We start from the raw sequence: 19117 nt of genomic DNA, 5'->3' as shown, positions 1-19117 counted from the left end.
GAGGGCAAACAGAAGGGGGGACAGCGGGCATCCCTGCCTCGTCCCGTTGCGTATGTGCACCGGGTCCGATAATGCACCGTTCACCCTAATCCTGGCTGATGGTATTGTATATAGGGAGGAGATCCACACCAAGAGGTGGGGGCCGAAGCCCATTGCCTGGAGTGTCGCTAGCATGTAGCGCCAGTCTACCCAGTTAAAGGCCTTCTCCGCGTCGGTTGAGAGGAGAAGGACCTTCTGTGCCGACTGTTTCGAGGCGTGAATGACATTCAGGGCGCGGATGGTGTTGTCCCTTGCCTCTCGGCCCGGAACAAACCCAACCTGGTCGGGGTGTATCAAGTCTGGCAGGACCCAGCCTATGCGCGTCGCTATAACTTTCGTGAAGAGCTTCAGGTCTGCGTTCAGCAGCGAGATCGGTCGATAACTGGCGCAGTTGGCCGAGTCCTTCCTTCAGGATTACCGTAATCGTCGCAGACAGGGCGTCTCTGGGGAGCGCGCCTCCATCTATAAGTGAATTGAGTCCAGTCAGGAGCTTAGGCAGGAGTACGTCCCCCAATTCCTTAAAGTACCGCACTGGTAGGCCGTCCGGGCCCGGCGCCTTATTCGTCTTTGAGCTTTTCAACGCCGCTTGGAGCTTCTCTATTGTAATGGGGGCTTCCAGAGCGTCTGCCTCTTCCCGGTTTAGGGTCCTCTCAACATGCTGTTGTAGGTACTCCGCTCTACGTGAATGTCTGAGGCGGCGGGCATCTGGGGTGTCGTCTGCAGGTAAGTTATATAAGTCGCTATAAAACCCTTAAAAGGTGCCCAGGATTTCGTCTGGGATTTGAGTAGTCGTCTGGTCTCTGTTTTTAATTTTTGTAATCTGGCTCATCCTAAGCCTCCTCTGTAAGGTTCGGGCAAGTAGACGGCCACATTTGCCCGAGTATTCGTAAAAGAAACGCTGAGATTTGCGGATCGTGTACTGTAGTTTGCGTTGGAGAATGTCCCTCAATTCCCATCTAGCATCTAGGAGGGATTTGTAGTCTGCGTCAGTCGGAGAGGTCTTATGGGAGGCTTCCAGGGATAGCTCGGCCACGTGCTGGCGCTGCTGCTTCTGCCTGTGGGTGCATAATTTAATGAGATGTCCCCGAATAACACATTTGTGTGTTTCCCAAACCATCAGGGCTGGGGTTTCTGGGGAATCATTTTCCTCAAAGAATGTTGTTATTGCAGTTTGAAGTTCCGCGACTACTGGTGCGTCATTAAGGATCGATTCATTCATCCGCCATTGGCAGTCCCTTGGTCTGAACAGGGGGGATTTGAGTTTTGACGACACTGGAGAGTGGTCGGACCCGGTCATAGGCAGTATCTCCGCCGAGGTCAGCATAGGCAGAAACTCCTGGGACACTAGTATGTAATCCAGCCTGCTGTAGGATTTATGCACCGCGGAATAGTAGGTGAAATCCCTGTCTCCGGGGTGCATCACCCTCCAACTGTTGATGAGTCCGGAGCCCCTTAGGGCCTTTTGGATGGCTTGTAGGTCTTGGCGTGTGAGGGAACTAGTGCCTCTGGAGGTGTCACACCTCGGTTCCAGGGCCACATTCAAGTCCCCTGCCACCACCAGGAATCCCTCCCGGAATCTCTCGAGCTTCCTTAGAGTCTGTTGAACAAACCTGCCCTGTCGGGTGTTTGGGGCATAGATGCTTGCGAAGGTATATAAGCAGCCGGCTATAATGCCCTTTACAAATAGGTAGCGTCCCATATTATCGGCCAGAGTATCCGTACAGTCAAAAGGTATTGTGTTTGCGAACAGAATTGCCACTTTTGGGCATCTGATGGTTCGCGAAAAACCCCACTGGGTATCGTGTATCTCGTAGTGTAGGGCTTATTTAGTATGATTTCTTTGTTTTCAAAATGTTATCCTCAATATTAATTTCAAGCACTAAAAAAAAACCAAACCAGTTTGCAATGCTAAATTGACTTGTTAATGGAATTCCCCAGTCAATATAATTACATTTATCTAAAAAATAATAAGTTAAAACATCTGTAGAACCTTTCCAAATAAAAAAAATACATCTATGGTAGGTGACCAGATTCACTATCTACTCTTTGGTGGCATAAATTATCTTCTCTTCCCAGCCAGCCGTAACAAACTAGCATAGCTAGGAGCAAACCTGTCCCTCAAGGACACTGAAGCTGTAGACAAAAAAAATTGAATCAGAGAAGAAATAATTATTATTTAAAAGCCATTTAAACACAACCCACTCCTGCCACCCCCTCTGGAACCCTACCCCCGGCTTTGAAAAGAACTGTACCGAATGGAACCACACTACTCCAAACCCAGGTCTGGTACAAGATGTAATAACCACCGGACCAAATCCAAAACAGATTAACGCTAATGCTAAACATCACGTCACCACCCAGGACCACAGAACAAGAGTACCATGGAATAGGACTCACACCCAAACCTGCTTTAGCGCCACGACCAAACAGAGAGACCACAGACCTAACTTCACATCCCTAAATGCTGATTATACACTCACATAATGTGAGCGGCATCAATACCCCTCACAAACGTAGGATGTTACGGAGAGATGCAAAACAGATCCAAGCTGACATTTTGTGCATACAAGAGACACACTTTGTCAAATCCAGAATTCCCTCCTTTGGCACGAAGGACTACCCTACTCAATACCACGCAGCCCACACCTCCAAAGCAAGAGGGGTGTCAATCTTGATACATAGATCACAAGCATTTGAACTACTCACACTAAACACAGATAGCCAAGGCAGGTACATACCGTATTTATCGGTGTATAACACGCACCGGCGTATAACACGCACCTCATTTTTAGAAAGAAATTCCAGGAAATTTCCCCCCCTCCCATAGTATTCCCCCCCCCTCATCCCATAGTGTCCCCCCCTCATCCCATAGTGTCCCCCCCTTTCCATAGTATTCCCCCCCCTCCCATAGTATTCTCCCCCCTTCCCCTCCCATAGTATTCTCCCCCCCTCCCCTCCCATAGTATTCTCCCCCCCTCCCCTCCCATAGTGTACTTCCCCCCTCCCCTCCCCTCCCATAGTGTACTTCCCCCCTCCCCTCCCCTCCCATAGTGTACTTCCCCCCTCCCCTCCCCTCCCATAGTGTACTTCCCCCCTCCCCTCCCCTCCCATAGTGTACTTCCCCCCTCCCCTCCCCTCCCATAGTGTACTTCCCCCCTCCCCTCCCCTCCCATAGTGTACTTCCCCCCCTCCCCTCCCCTCCCATAGTGTACTTCCCCCCCTCCCCTCCCCTCCCATAGTGTACTTCCCCCCCTCCCCTCCCCTCCCATAGTGTACTTCCCCCCCTCCCCTCCCCTCCCATAGTGTACTTCCCCCCCTCCCCTCCCCTCCCATAGTGTACTTCCCCCCCTCCCCTCCCCTCCCATAGTGTACTTCCCCCCCTCCCCTCCCCTCCCATAGTGTACTTCCCCCCCTCCCCTCCCCTCCCATAGTGTACTTCCCCCCCTCCCCTCCCCTCCCATAGTGTACTTCCCCCCCTCCCCTCCCCTCCCATAGTGTACTTCCCCCCCTCCCCTCCCCTCCCATAGTGTACTTCCCCCCCTCCCCTCCCCTCCCATAGTGTACTTCCCCCCCTCCCCTCCCCTCCCATAGTGTACTTCCCCCCCTCCCCTCCCCTCCCATAGTGTACTTCCCCCCCTCCCCTCCCCTCCCATAGTGTACTTCCCCCCCTCCCCTCCCCTCCCATAGTGTACTTCCCCCCCTCCCCTCCCTCCCATAGTGTACTTCCCCCCCTCCCCTCCCTCCCATAGTGTACTTCCCCCCCTCCCCTCCCCTCCCATAGTGTACTTCCCCCCCTCCCCTCCCCTCCCATAGTGTACTTCCCCCCCTCCCCTCCCCTCCCATAGTGTACTTCCCCCCCTCCCCTCCCCTCCCATAGTGTACTTCCCCCCCTCCCCTCCCCTCCCATAGTGTACTTCCCCCCCTCCCCTCCCCTCCCATAGTGTACTTCCCCCCCTCCCCTCCCCTCCCATAGTGTACTTCCCCCCTCCCCTCCCCTCCCATAGTGTACTTCCCCCCTCCCCTCCCCTCCCATAGTGTACTTCCCCCCTCCCCTCCCCTAGTGTACTTCCCCCCTCCCCTCCCCTCCCCTCCCATAGTGTACTTCCTCCCCTCCCCTCCCCTCCCATAGTGTACTTCCTCCCCTCCCCTCCCCTCCCCTCCCATAGTGTACTTCCCCCCCTCCCCTCCCCTCCCATAGTGTACTTCCCCCCCTCCCCTCCCCTCCCATAGTGTACTTCCCCCCCTCCCCTCCCCTCCCATAGTGTACTTCCCCCCTCCCCTCCCCTCCCCTCCCATAGTGTACTTCCCCCCTCCCCTCCCATAGTGTACTTCCCCCCTCCCCTCCCATAGTGTACTTCCCCCCTCCCCTCCCATAGTGTACTTCCCCCCTCCCCTCCCATAGTGTACTTCCCCCCTCCCCTCCCCTCCCATAGTGTACTTCCCCCCTCCCCTCCCCTCCCATAGTGTACTTCCCCCCTCCCCTCCCCTCCCATAGTGTACTTCCCCCCTCCCCTCCCCTCCCATAGTGTACTTCCCCCCTCCCCTCCCCTCCCATAGTGTACTTCCCCCCTCCCCTCCCCTCCCATAGTGTACTTCCCCCCTCCCCTCCCCTCCCATAGTGTACTTCCCCCCCTCCCCTCCCCTCCCATAGTGTACTTCCCCCCCTCCCCTCCCCTCCCATAGTGTACTTCCCCCCCCTCCCCTCCCATAGTGTACTTCCCCCCCTCCCCTCCCATAGTGTACTTCCCCCCCTCCCCTCCCATAGTGTACTTCCCCCCCCTCCCTCCCATAGTGTACCCCCCCTCCCCGCGTGTTATACGGCGATAAATACGGTAATAAAGCAGGGAAACTACTTGCATCACGCCTCAGACAGCAGAGACAATCATCGAAAATCCAATTTCTTACACACCCGGACGGCACAAAAATATACAATCCCCAACACATAGCAGATGAACTGGCAACATATTACGCGGGACTCTACAACCTCAAACAAGACAACAACACTCACCAACTAAACAAAACAAGCATAAATAATTTCTTGGCCCAAGTCCACCTACCAACCCTTTTCCCAGAACAACAACAAACACTAGAAGACCCAATTACGATAGACGAAATTACCTCCACTATTAAAGCACTGCCTACTGTGAAATCACCAGGACCAAATGGGTTTTCAAACCAATACTACAAAACATACCACAACACGCTAGGGCCCCTCCCTGCTTGGAGCCTACCAGAATATGCTACAGAGAGGTTCTACACCAAAGGAGATGCTGATGGCACATATAACGGCATTGTCAAAACCAGGTAAACCCCCTAATAAAGGACAGAACCTTAGACCCATATCGCTACTGAACACAGATATAAAATTTGTCAAGCCCTGATCTATACAAAACTGCTTCATTAAGCTAAATTTGTTTTGGTGACTGTAGTGCCCCTGCCAGGAGGCACGTGGATGCACTCTTATCTTAAGGGTTAAAGAGTTCTCAATTGGTTTAACCCCAAAGTTCGATAACGGTTCACTTAAGATAACAAAGCGCCTCCTGGCACCATAACACATTTGTTTAGATTTAAGGGATACTACAGTGCCAGGAATACAAAACTGTATTCCTGGCACTAACGCTCCCACGGCCTCCCCCAGCCCTTGTGCCACCCAGTAAATAAAGGGTTAAAAATGTATTTACTTATCTTAGTCCCTCGGCGTTGGGGAGCGACGCTCCGCCCCTTCCGACGTCCCTCAACGAACGGGGGCTAAACAATAAAGTAACAAACCCTACGCGTTTTGTCTGTGCAACAGTGGACAAAATGTGTACTGTTTATTTATTAACTTGTGTTACACATTTTTGCTGGATCCCTTTTTCAATTATGGTCATATGAAGTAAAATTCTGGACTGAGGATCCTGAAACAATTTGTTTTGGTGTACCTTTTACCTCATGGACATTTGTGAGTGCAATATTATGAATAAATCTATTTTAATATAATACAGTTTTGCACTATGTCTGCCATTTTATTTCCTTGTATAGGATACTGAAACTACTGGGATTTGAAGCACAGAATATTCCAGCTGTAAGTGATTTCTGCTCTGCCTGCCAATACCTTATCCTTGTGAGTGCAATAGTTCATTAACTACTACAGGGTGTTTTATTGTATTACACTATTTTGCGACATTTTTTATTGCAGATTATTTGGATTATAAATGTATGGGGTGTGGCCTCATGCAAAGATTTGTCATCTCTTGCTTAGCTTAGGATGTTTAAGGGTGCTCCAACTGAACAGCAGAAGAACTGTGCATGCAGGAGCATGGTCTTCTCTCATTTGCTGCCTACACAGGTGACTATTCTGTACTACAGGAAGTATGAGCACATGATGTAACACACAACAGGAGAACTTGCTAAGAATAAAACAGTGAAAGGTCCATGTGATTACTGATCTTCTGTAGCCAGGCCCTCTACCCCCCCCCCCCCCCAATTAACCAAGACTTGCGTTTCTTCATAACTTGTCCGAGTGCCAATGTAATTTCAGATATTAATACTATTTGATAGAATATGTTGATATTACAGATATTCAAAAATATTTGAGATTATATCACTTGTAAAGTAGGGTTTTCTATAAATTTTGATAGATTTTACTCCCTATACTCTGAAGTAATAAAATAATAAGCACCTGCAACACAGCTAAGCATGCCTATTTAACGTATGAAAAAACAAAACCCTAGAAATTTGTATAGAACACTATTTAATACTCACAAAAGAAAAAACCAAAACAAAACAAATGTTTGGTTTGATTTGCAATGGACCGCTCTCCTTTAAAGGTTGCTTGCAGTTCAGCATCTGTCTCATTACAGTTGGATTCAGTATATCCCATAAACACTGCATGAATCAGTGTAGTCAGTTGCATTGATTATGTATCCAAGTCATTTTTGTCTTTTAAATGCATTAGCAAAACTAAGAGATTGAATGAGATTCACTGACTAGGACATAAATTGCTCTTAATGAGCTAGTCACAGAGAGAAAATTAAAGCCTGCAAAAAATGTATCAACAATATATTACGAGGAGTGTTTTCTGCTGGTACCACATTAAATCCTTTACAATGACTCTGTTACATACTGTTCTCTTGTAAACAGTACTGCAATCAAGAAAATATGTGGAAAGACAAATTAGCCCAAAGGATATTTCTTCTTTAAATGCCAACAATTTACTGTAATGAATCAGAAGAGAACAAAGAAAAAAAAATGTATCTATTTATTATGCAGAACATCTGATAACCTAAGGGAACCTTACTAAACATGTTCCCTCGGATGCAATTAAACAACTAAAAGATAGAATGTCAGGTGTTGTTTTCCCCAAAACCACCAGTGGGAAACGTAAATTGTATCTGGAAATATGTCAGTGGTATAAAACCAAAAAGAAAAAAAAACACACCCTAAAAAACTAAAATAAAAACACAGAAACAAACAAGAGCAAACAGGTACAGAATTGCAACCTCTGATGTTTAATGAGGATTGGTTATGTGTGTGATTTACTAATCAGATATTCTTTAATTAACTCATGCTATATCAGTCACAGCGTTTAATTGTAAGAGGTCCCTGTGATTCAAACTATAGACCTATTTTTGATAAGGTTGGAAACCCAAACCCTTTATGCAGTATGCACATCATTTCTGACCTCTGCTACGAAACTGCATTAAAGAAAGCAGGAAGGTTTAGTAATAGAAAAATAGTTCATTGTATGGTGCTGGCAGGAAGGCACTGAAAGTTTTTTGAGAGCAAAGAACAGTTGGGGTTTGTGCTCCCGGGTATTTGAACATTAGTGAGAGAAATATGTGTAAACTACTATGCAATGAAATGAAAAAACAAAGTAAAAAGCCAAGAAAAATGTAGACTTTATACACGTTTATGGAATTGAATAGGATTCTTTTTGTGCTCCTTAAAATCTGATCTTGCTTTTATATCAGCAGCTGTGCATTACTTTTGTTGTAAAATGTACAAATATTTTCCAAGCCTGCGGCTTCTCTGTAAGGAACTACTGGGGGATTTCATTAAATTGTTTGGCAGAGTTAGGTTAAAATAAACAACCTACATATCAATTCCTACGCTACTAGCTACGCTTGAAAACAAAAGATTTGTCCACATTTTCAAATATAGTAATTTGACCGGCGGACAAAGAACACTCGTTGTACAATCCTGTACGTTATAGACGTACAAGACGCACAAGTCATAATACTTGCCAAAAGAAATTCTGCTGCAAAATTCAAAGACTAATTGAGACTAATTAGTGGGGGGCGGGGGGGGGCAGGGGTAGTAGAGGAGGGGACAGGGGCAGCAGTGGTGGGCACAAGAGGCAGTAAAAGGAGAGCACAGGGGTTATATAGAGGGGAAACAGGGACCATTGGCTTTGATGATGTCAGCCAAGTAGGCAGATCAGGGGCAGAGACAGCAGCAGCAGACCGGAATAAAGATAAGATTTTTACTATATTTAGACAGACTATGTACTATTTGTGGATGACATCTTTTTAATCTGGAATGGTTACCGTGGACAGTTACAGTCATTGGTAGAAAGCATAAATCGATTACCTACATCAGTTTAGTTATCCTTTTCTTGGAGTCAGGAATCCATTTAATTTCTAGATTGGAAGTATTTTTTGTTATTGACAAGGTTAGTCATACTTTATATCCACTACATTTAAAATAATGAAATGCAGTACATGATAAAGAACTTTCAACTATGTGGATATTTCTCACAAGTGTTGGATAAGGCCAAATCTAAAGCTCTTCAAATTTTTGATGTCCCAGAAACTACTTGAAAAAATTCAAACGATATTAGGATTTTCGTGCCATTTCACACAGGTACTACAAAAATACTTCTTCAATTGATAAATACCAGGGACTACTTAGACCAAATCAGAATCTACCAACTATTACAAGCACACTAGTGATCTTAAGGATCTACAAGTTTGGTCATTTCAGTAACATGTCTACTTATAAAATTCAAAAGAAGGATCGTTACCAAATGAATTGGCTGTCACACACAGCTGCATAATCACTGGAACATCATTCCCACAATCTCAAAGCAGTTTACATATACCAATTTGACACTACATATCATATAACACAGATAATATTATATTCTTGCTTGCTTCACTAAACTGAATTTTAGCTTCAGACAAGCAGATCATTTTGTGAATGTCTGAACTATTTTAACAAAGTCCCTTGTTATGTCCACTTGGCTTACTAATAAATCAAATTCTTAGTGGAGAATAGCCAGTTAGTATAGCTTCTTCAGAACTCTATACAGCACAACAGCAATATATAATGATTTATAATTTCTTAAATACACTGGAAACTTTCTATTATGAAATAAGAACCAAGAATGACCAGACCATTTGACCTATTTCCTTTGATATAAAGGACTGACTTCTTCTTACAGTAAATGGATACATACAAACACATACATAAAAGGCAGAAGAATATAAACGCTATCCCTATCAAATACAGGTCTCTATTTAATAAACTTTTTAATGATGCAAAATCAATCTAAAAACTTTCCAAATTATTTATCTACAAAACAGTGCCATAGACTTTAACGGTGACTTCACCAGCCAAATAATTTGGAAGGCTTTTCTAGCAGTATTGCATAATTAAGAGAGCTTATTAAAGCAAGGCCACAGTTCGCAATAGAAGATTAAAAAATGTATTTTTTATTTACACACCAAAAGACAACTAAAAGGTTATCTTTGCAAGAATTCATCGTATTCAAATGGATGTTACTTAATTTAATATGTTGTGCAATGCAATATTAATACTAGAAAGCCTTGCACCAGTGTTCGAGATTTCCAAAGTGTGTCTCAAAACAATGACCACAAGTTGGTGCTACTGTTCTTTGTCCTACCTACTATGTGATGAAAGGATAATTAATACAGGTTTAAGAGGAAATAAAAACAAAACTGTAATGTAGTGTGTTTGTTAAGAGTACAGGCTTTTGGTTTCCTCCAATCTACATTATTTGATACAAAAAACAATATATATATATATATATATATATATATTTCCCATAGGGCAAAGGCTAGTTAAAATGAAAAAAACAAACAAACAAAAAAAAAAAAAAAAAAAAAAAGAAAACAACCAAACGCATTATACATTAAACACAGCACTAAAGTTCAATTAGAACTGCTTTACATCTAGAGGTGCATTTTGTGGATTTTCTGTCCTTGTCAAATAGGGAAACAAGATGCTAAATACAGATACTGAATGAAATATGACAAAAAATACAAAATAAAATAGAACATACCTGATCCAAATTAGATAAGCTGTTTGGATCTTGACTGAGTGCCTGATATTGTCCCCGAAGTCGGTCCCCAGCCGCAATTTTTCTGAACTTCTTTAAGTCCACCACATATAATGCACTGAAAAACGAAAGAGCAGTTATGAGGTTTCTAGATATCACATGATCTAGAAGTTTCTGAAACATTGATACTTAAAACCTGTATTAAATTCCACCAGGTGAAATTTGAGATATAAAGAGATAAAATATGAGATTTTTGTAGTTCTAACATTTTCATGGGGCATATTGTGTAATTAATGCAAATCTAAGGAGGAGATAAGTGTAACTATGAGGTCCCTGATTCTAGGGAAGCCTTTTCATTTCCACCATTGGCATTGTCTCCTTTTGAATGAAATGGGTGGTTGGGGTTGTAAAATAGTGACTCTGTCCAGGTACCAGAGAGGTGAGAGAGTCCTTAGATCAATGTCTGTGCCATAGAGTGGTGGAATGGGTGGAACCTTGGAGGACAATACCAGACTAGAAATGGGTAGAACTGTGGAGGGCAGAGTTAACCATAAGATGGAGTGGAGGGATATTTCTCTAGAGTCTAGATAGATCAGCATATAGCCATCAGGGGACATCTACTCTCTGATGAACTTGTACTAGGGTATGTTATTGGAACTACTTTGTAATAAGAAAATAGTAGGAGTGTAGACGGCTCAGGCCACTGGACAGTTTAGGCTTGTGACAACCACCTTTTTCTTATTTTTCTTGGCAATGACACGTTTAAGGGAGTTTTACATTTTTTAGCACAACTGATAGATATGTTGCTTACAAAACAGTCTGCATCATTCTTTATACCAAATTATATTTACCAAAATATGTCATAGCATTAAAACTCTTCACATCCCTTAATTTTCTGATTTTAAGGAATGTAGTTAAATTATGTTAACAATTATATTTTAATCCTGATTTAAATTAATAAGATTATACATAAGAAATACTGATTTGCTAAATAAATGATACTACCCAAACAATAAGAAGCCAAGCCACAAAATAAATATATATATATATATATATATATATATATATATATATATATATATATATATATATACATACATATTCCTAAGTAGAGTTAAAGGACCACTATAGTGCCAGGAAAACATACTCGTTTTCCTGACACTATAGTGCCCTGAGGGTGCCCCCACCCTCAGGGTCCCCCTCCCGCCGGGCTGGATGGAGAGGAAGGGGTTAAATCACTTACCTTTCTCCAGCGCCGGGCTCCCTCGGTGCTGGAGACTCTCCTCCTCCTTTCCCAGTCATCGGCTGAATGCGCATGCGCGGCAAGAGCAGCGCACGCATTCAGGCAGTCCATAGGAAAGCATTCTCAATGCTTTCCTATGGACGCTGGCGTCTTCTCACTGTGATTTTCACAGTGAGAAGCGCGGAAGTGCCTCTAGCAGCTGTCAATGAGACAGCCACTAGAGGCTGGATTAACCCTAAAGTAAACATAGCTTCTCTCAAACTGCTATGTTTACACCAGAAATGATTAATCCTGGGTGGACCTGGCACCCAGACCACTTCATTAAGCTGAAGTGGTCTGGGTGGCTATAGTGGTCCTTTAATTTCAATAAAACTGTAGCCTTACATGGCAACTAAAAGGTTTTTAGCCAAGAATGGAATCATGCCAAACAGTATGCTTTGCCAAGATAATTATGCTATATCAAAGTTATTAAATAACATTGTGTCATGCGTTCTTCATGTTACATATGTTTCAATGGCCTCATACATTATTATGAGGCCATTGAAACATATGTAAAAAAAAACATTGAATAATATTTCCATTAAACATATTTTTCTGTTTAATACTAGTATGCCACAAATTGTTCATGCCACTTATCGTGATATTGTACTCCTATATATCACCATAGTTACATGAAATCCTTTTTGTTCCATTTGGAAATATACATAGTGGCCAAATACACAAACATGGCACTTTGGATCAAGCAATGCTTAATTTCTATACTGAAAAAGATATGTTTTATGAACTGTAAGCATGTTTATTGTTTACTGCCATGGATAGAATTGATAGAAGTAAGCAGCTTTAAATCGACTGCTCCTGATTTACCACCCAAAGATGTAAATGCTTTGCTCTTTAATAAGTAAACTTGCTAGAAATAATTCACAATTTCATGAAGTTAATGAAGAAAGAGACAAATATATTAATTTAATAATGCTAGTTAATGCTAGGCTGGTTAATGAACCAAATTGTAGATCTTTGCACACCTCATAGGCGTAATTTAAAGGGACACTATAGTCACCAGAACCACTACAGCTCAATGTCCCTGCAGGCTGAGAAATGTAAATGCTGCATTTTCAGAGAAAAGCATTGTTTACATTGCTGCCTAGTAACCCCTCTAGTGGCAGTCACTAAAGGTGTTTACTAGTCAAGCATCTAGTTCAGCATCTCCATGCCCTTCATGGAGACTGAGGACGCTCCCATAGAGATGCATTGACTCGTTGCATCTCTATAAAGAAATGCTGATTGGCACAGCATTGCATTTTGCCATGAAAACACAATAGCATTGCAATGCTTTCCAATGGTAAAGCATTTAATTGGCAGAGATCATCAAGATTGATGATCTCAGCCTTCGAGGCAAGGACAGCTGCGGCAAATCCGGTGCAGCGAGGTAGAAAAGGTGAGTTTAAAATCTTATTTCTCCACTCTGAGGGGACCCGAGGACCCTAACAGCTACTTCAAAATTATAGTGTTTGTAATACACATATTCCTAACACTGTAATGTTCCTTTAAACTCCTGGTGGGGGTCATACTTCAGTCAATAAAATCAATATCATATAACTAGGGAGTCACTCCAGGACATACTTGCAAACAAGAATCTCAATGTAACTTGTTTTGATAAACCCCTAGATTATTGGTTTAATAAGTGTGCATTCATTTTCTACCTGATGTGGTATTTTCTATGTCCGAGATGTGAAGCCCAATATCCAGATTTCCAGAAACGGTAACCGTCCATTTCTCGGCGACTCTCACAAAAAGGAGTGTAACCATATGGTGCCCCTCCAAGGTTGAAATCTCGAAGTTCTCTTAAATCAGTTCTTACAATCTAGCAAAAAGAAAAGAGCAATGCTTTAGTCAGCTGTATAAACACCATACTATAGAAGTTGTAAATCAAACTGTGCAGCATACATGGGTGAGAGAAGTCAAAGTTAAACAGAGAGTTTAAAGCGTGACTCCAAACACTATGGCCACTTCAGTGATTTGAAGTCATCATGGTGCCTGGAGATGCCAGATGTTGTAAAACCTGCCTACAAAAAGACAAGGAGCCTGGCAGGACCTAGGTAAGATGGCAGATCATTGCAAAATGGTTTTCTGTATTGCCAGGAAACAGGGCCAGGATAATCCTCACATTTTAACCCCTGCAGTGGGCTGTAGTGGTAACAAAACTCCTGCAGTGGGCTGTAGTGGTAACAAAACTCTTGCAGTGGGCTGTAGTGGTTATAAAACTCCTGCAGTGGGCTGTAGTGGTTATAAAACTCAAACGACTATTTTACACATTTAACTCTTCTTCGCCCTGCTGTTTCTCCTCCACCTACTAACTTGACCGCCTCAGACTTTGCAACTCACTTCACTGACAAGATCTCTACAATCAGAGAAGAGATCTCTTATCTTTCTTCTTCCCCTTACAATACTTCCCCTAACTTCACTCCCTCTGCTGTTCTATGTTCATTCGCACCCGCTACATTGGAAGAGGTTTCTGCTCTGCTCCAGTCCTCCCACCCCACCACCTGCTCCCTAGAACCAACTCCCTCGCATCTCATCCGTACTCTGTCTTCTTCTCTTTCTCCACCTCTCACTAAAATTCTCAATCTCTCTCTCTCTGGTATATTTCCATCGCCCTTCAAACATGCAACTGTAACCCCAATTCTAAAGAAGTCCAATTTTGACCCTAACACCCCATCCAACTATCGTCCTATCTCACTACTGCCTTTTGCATCCAAGATCCTTCAAAGAATTGTGTATGCGAGATTGACAGACTTCATTGAGTCCAACTCTCTGCTAGACCCGCTTCAGTCTGGTTTCCGCGCTAAGCACTCTGTGGAAACGGCACTGACCAAAGTATCCAATGATCTACTCGCTGCAAAATCTCGTGGTCACTACTCTATCCTAATTCTCCTTGACCTGTCTGCGGCTTTTGACACTGTTGATCATCAACAGCTTCTTCTTATCCTCCGCAATATAGGTCTGCAAGATATTGCTCTCTCCTACCTCTCCCAGCGCTCTTTCAGTGTTTCTTTCTCTGGCTCTGCTTCTTCTCCCCAACTCCTCTCTGTTGGTGTCCCTCAAGGTTCAGTCCTTGGTCCCTTACTGTTCTCCATCTATACTGCCTCCCTTGGCTTCCAATATCATTTCTATGCAGATGACATGCAAATCTACCTGTCCTCTCCTGATCTCTCCCCGTCCCTCTTGACTGTATCTGACTGCCTCTCTGTTGTTTCTAACTGGATGGCTGCCCACTTCCTTAAACTAAACTTGACCAAAACTGAAATTCTGGTCTTTCCTCCCTCAAGTGTGGTTACTCCTGTGTCTGTCACCCTCCAAGTCAACGGTGCTACCATCAGCTCCACCACGCAGGCTCGCTGCCTAGGTGTTGTCTTTGACTCCGACCTCTCCTTCAAGCCTCATGTTCAATCTATCGCCAAATCGTGTCATTTCCAGCTCAAAAACATTGCGCGCATCCTCCCCTACTTAACGCCAGATGCGACTAAGGTGTTGGTCCATTCCACTGTCCTTTCTCGCCTTGACTACTGTAATCCGCTTCCAAGTGGTCTTACGTGCTCCCAACTTGCGCCGTTACAGTCCATAATGAATGCGGCGGTGAGGCTCATCTTCCTGTCTGCCCGCACCTCCCATGCCTCACCCTTCTGTCAGTCCCTACATTGGCTTCCTATAAAATATAGAGCTCAATTTAAAATTCTGGTTCTTGCTTTCAAATCGCTATATAATGCTACTCGCACCTATCTATCCTCCCTTATACACAAGTATGTCCCGTCTAGGCCCTTACGATCGATCTGCTGAAGACTTACGTCTATCTTCTGTCTGTACTCCCACCTCTGATGCGCGCCTTCAAGATTTCTCGAGGGCTGCACCGTTTCTGTGGAACTCGCTTCCCTCCTCCGTTAGATGCTCACCCAGTCTCCACTCCTTCAAAAAAATCGTTAAAAACCTACTTCTTTATAAAAGCGTATCAATTAAACTGTTAATAGCTCCTGACTGATTCCTCTTCTGCAACTGTCACTAGTCTAATACTATCCTTACCTTTTTGTGTCATTTTACCCCACTCCCTCTAGCATGTAAGCTCATTGAGCAGGGCCCTCAACCCCTCTGTTCCTGTGTGTCCAACTTGTCTGGTTACAACTACATGTCTGTACGTCCACCCATTGTAAAGCGCTGCGGAATTTGATGGCGCTATATAAATATCATAATAATAATAAAACTCCTGTAGTGGGCTGTAGTGGTTATAAAACTCCTGCAATGGGCTTTAGTGGTTATAACGGTTGGAGCAACCATTTAATTTCCTGCCATAATCAACTGACAGATGGAGCGACCTACATGTTAATGCCATAGGGTATCCAGAAAAAAATAAAGACACACCTTTACATTTATTTATTTTTCATCCCTCTTAAACTGTAAACAACATGACTTTAGTGTTTTTTAGCCAGCAGAAATAAAGTGATGTAGTAGGTCCTTCATATTAGGTAAAGAGAGAAGATATTTCAATACAGATGAACTTGCCACCAAATCCTGGTTGTGTAAATACATTTCAGATTGGTTCATTATAAGAAAAGAGCTCAACTATTAGTGGAAATAAATTTACTTCAGGGGCAGTATAATTTATACATAGCCATGTCTCAAGAGCAAATAGTTTTTGGGAGCCATCTACCTGGTTTGTGTCAAAATGTTTGAGGGTAGTTTACAACAAATAAATAAATAAGAAGAAAAATACGGTGGACTCTGCCAGCCAGCACCAAAACGGAGGCTCTGCTCTGAACTGTTGGAGAAGCCTACATGATTTGTTAGGACATTTTAGACTCTAGCTATAATTTGTTTTAATTATTATAATTTATGAACTGACAAACATAATCAGGACGGCTGAACAATGAGTAGATAAGTTCAGTACATAGTGTTAAAGTTTTACTCCAATCACCATGTCCATTTGTGCTTTTAGAGGTGGTCATGGTGGTATGAGTCTACATGCCTGCGCAGAGTTTCTGCTTGCAACAATCTATATTTAGAGTAATCTGAACTTTTGTGTTGGGGGCTAGGTTCAACCCTGGCACACATGTTTTTAAGAAGCCTAGAACTCAGAATGTTAATTCTTTTTTTTTGAAAATCTTTATTTTTGTTGTGCAAATTTGTTTTTACAAAGAATCATGAAATGCAGCACTCACAAGATTATCCAATAACACAATACATATCATAAAGTTGTGTATAACAGGTTATATTGCATTACGTGGCGTTTCGCAAATACAGCACAATTTTAGAAGGCAAAGTTTCACCATCGTGTAGCAAACAAGTCTAGCACTGAGAGTAAGGCTAATCTTAAAACAAAAGAGTGTGACTAGACATGGTGATGATGAAACAAAAACAGGCAATACATTATTCGTTTGAGTGGCTCCTAAATGTTAACCACTGAGATATTGGATTTACAGGCTAAAAAGTGTAAGAAGCTAGCATAGCAACCTAATAAATGCAGGAGTCACCCCCAACTGCTCATAAGGAATCACAGAGGTACCACAAATAATAGCTCACATTGCAGACAAGATATGACTGCCAAAAGCCCCCCACTGCTGCCTGAAGCTAGCTGATACCCATTCTGTGGAGCTGCTGGAACCTGAAAGCACAGTCCACTGAGGCGATAACCACACCGGTAGTAAGTTGAACGCTGGAATCACACAATGAGGCCCCTTTGACACCAGGAGCGGTTCTTCGTCACCGTGAGAGAAAAGTGGCAAGTAGACAGTAGGATCATGATTCTGTTGCTGCTGTTCTGCTGTGCTCTCCATCTGGGAAACTGGAGCAGGAATCCCGCCATCTGGGTCATTGACTTTGCGTGATGGGTAGCAGAGTAAAGAGCCTTGTAGGCCGGTTGCGCGAGGACTCAAAGACACAGCAAGATCCCCCATAGGCATGACAGCAGCAGAGTGGTAGCTTGAAGGTGTCGACAGACCCTTCTGCTTCTCAGCCAAGCGAAACAGGAATGCTGTGAAGATTTTGTCCTGCTAGTGTAGAGTTGAACTCAGTAGCGGTTCAGCAGAGGGTCCACATACCATCTCCACCATTTTTGGAGTAGGGTGCCCTTGGCTGTGCTGGATCTATATTTAGGGTTAAAGGGACACTATACACACTAGAACAACTTTAGCTTGATGAAGCAGTTTTGGAGCATAAATCATGCCCTGTGCAGTCTCTGCTCAATTCTCTGCTGTTTAGGAGTTAAATCCCTTTGTTTATGAACCCTAATCACACCTCCCTGCATGTGACTTGCACAGCCTTCCATAAACACTTCCTGTAAAGAGAGCCCTATTTAGGCTTTCTTTATTGCAAGTTCTGTTCAATTAAGATTTTCTTATCCCCTGCTATGTTAATAGCTTGCTAGACCCTGCAAGAGCCTCCTGTATGTGATTAAAGTTCAATTTAGAGATTGAGATACAATTATTTAAGGTAAATTACATCTGTTTGAAAGTGAAACCAGTTTTTGTTTTCATGCAGGCTCTGTCAATCACAGCCAGGGGAGGTGTGGCTAGGGCTGCATAAACAGAAACAAAGTGATTTAATTCCTAAATGACAGTGAATTGAGCAGTGAAATTGCAGGGGAATGATCTATAGCACTAAAACCGCTTTATTTAGCTAAAGTAATTTAGGTGACTATAGTGTTCCTTTTAACTTCTTTTATTGCACATTTTTTAATTTAGAATTTCTTATCTCCTGCTCTGTTAATAGCCTCCTAGACCTTGCACAAGTCTCCTGTGTGTGATAAATGTTCAACTTAGAGAGCGGGAGATAAAAACGGCTAGTGCAAATTAACTGATTGAAAATGGAACCATTATTTCATGCAGGCTGTGCCAGTCACAGCCAGTAGAGGTGTGGCCAGGGCTACATAAACAGGAACAAAAGTGATTTAACTCCTAAATGGCAGAGAATTGAGCAGACAGACTGCTGGAGCATGAACTATACACAAAAACTGCTTCATTAAACTAAAGTTGTTCTAGTGCCTATAGTGTCCCTTTAACTAATGTCTGGGAGCATTCTAGAAATTAGAAGGCAAACTCGAGAAGAGTTTGTGTGACTAACTTTTGAATTGTATATTAGACTGCTATGTAGTATGTATAATTGCAAAAGAATGAGATGGCATTTCAGACTATATCCATCAAGATTTATCCTATTTTTTGTATTTTGCAATCAATACATATGTGCTCATATAATCACCACAACCAACAAATTTATTTTTTTCTGCAATCTTTCTTATTATTTGAATTCAGATAACCTCAATTAGCTTTGGGTTTGTGTTATATTAATTGCTTTTCTAGATCAGTCAGCTCTCTAATTCATCAACAAATACAAAAAAAATAAAAAATACAAAAAATAACCAAAATGTGACGTTACTTTGTGCTGTCTAGCCATACGTTTCATATTTAGCACTGTTCATTTACAAGAAGTAAATGATATATTTGGTCTGACACCTGCTGTTTTGAGAAAGCTCCTCTTGCCCATTGTCCTTAGCCACTGTTAAACAATGG

General features: G+C 43.0%; 1 protein-coding gene across 1 annotated transcript in view; it reads right to left on the bottom strand.

Annotated features, from left to right (window-relative positions):
• The window catches only part of UGGT2 (UDP-glucose glycoprotein glucosyltransferase 2), a 250653-nt gene that overhangs the window by 24268 nt on the left and 207268 nt on the right, over window positions 1-19117 (bottom strand). Inside the window, exons 35-36 of the mRNA XM_063425741.1 lie at window positions 13265-13425; window positions 10325-10439 (exon numbers count right to left, since the gene is read on the bottom strand). Of these exons, the coding sequence (XP_063281811.1) occupies window positions 10325-10439; window positions 13265-13425 (276 nt within the window). The remainder of the gene's footprint in view (window positions 1-10324; window positions 10440-13264; window positions 13426-19117) is intronic.

The sequence above is a fragment of the Pelobates fuscus genome, chromosome 1 (assembly GCF_036172605.1).
Source record: "Pelobates fuscus isolate aPelFus1 chromosome 1, aPelFus1.pri, whole genome shotgun sequence".
NCBI classification, from domain to species: domain Eukaryota; kingdom Metazoa; phylum Chordata; class Amphibia; order Anura; family Pelobatidae; genus Pelobates; species Pelobates fuscus.
Note: the sequence above shows the minus strand (reverse complement) of the source record. Positions and strands in the feature narration are given on the sequence as shown.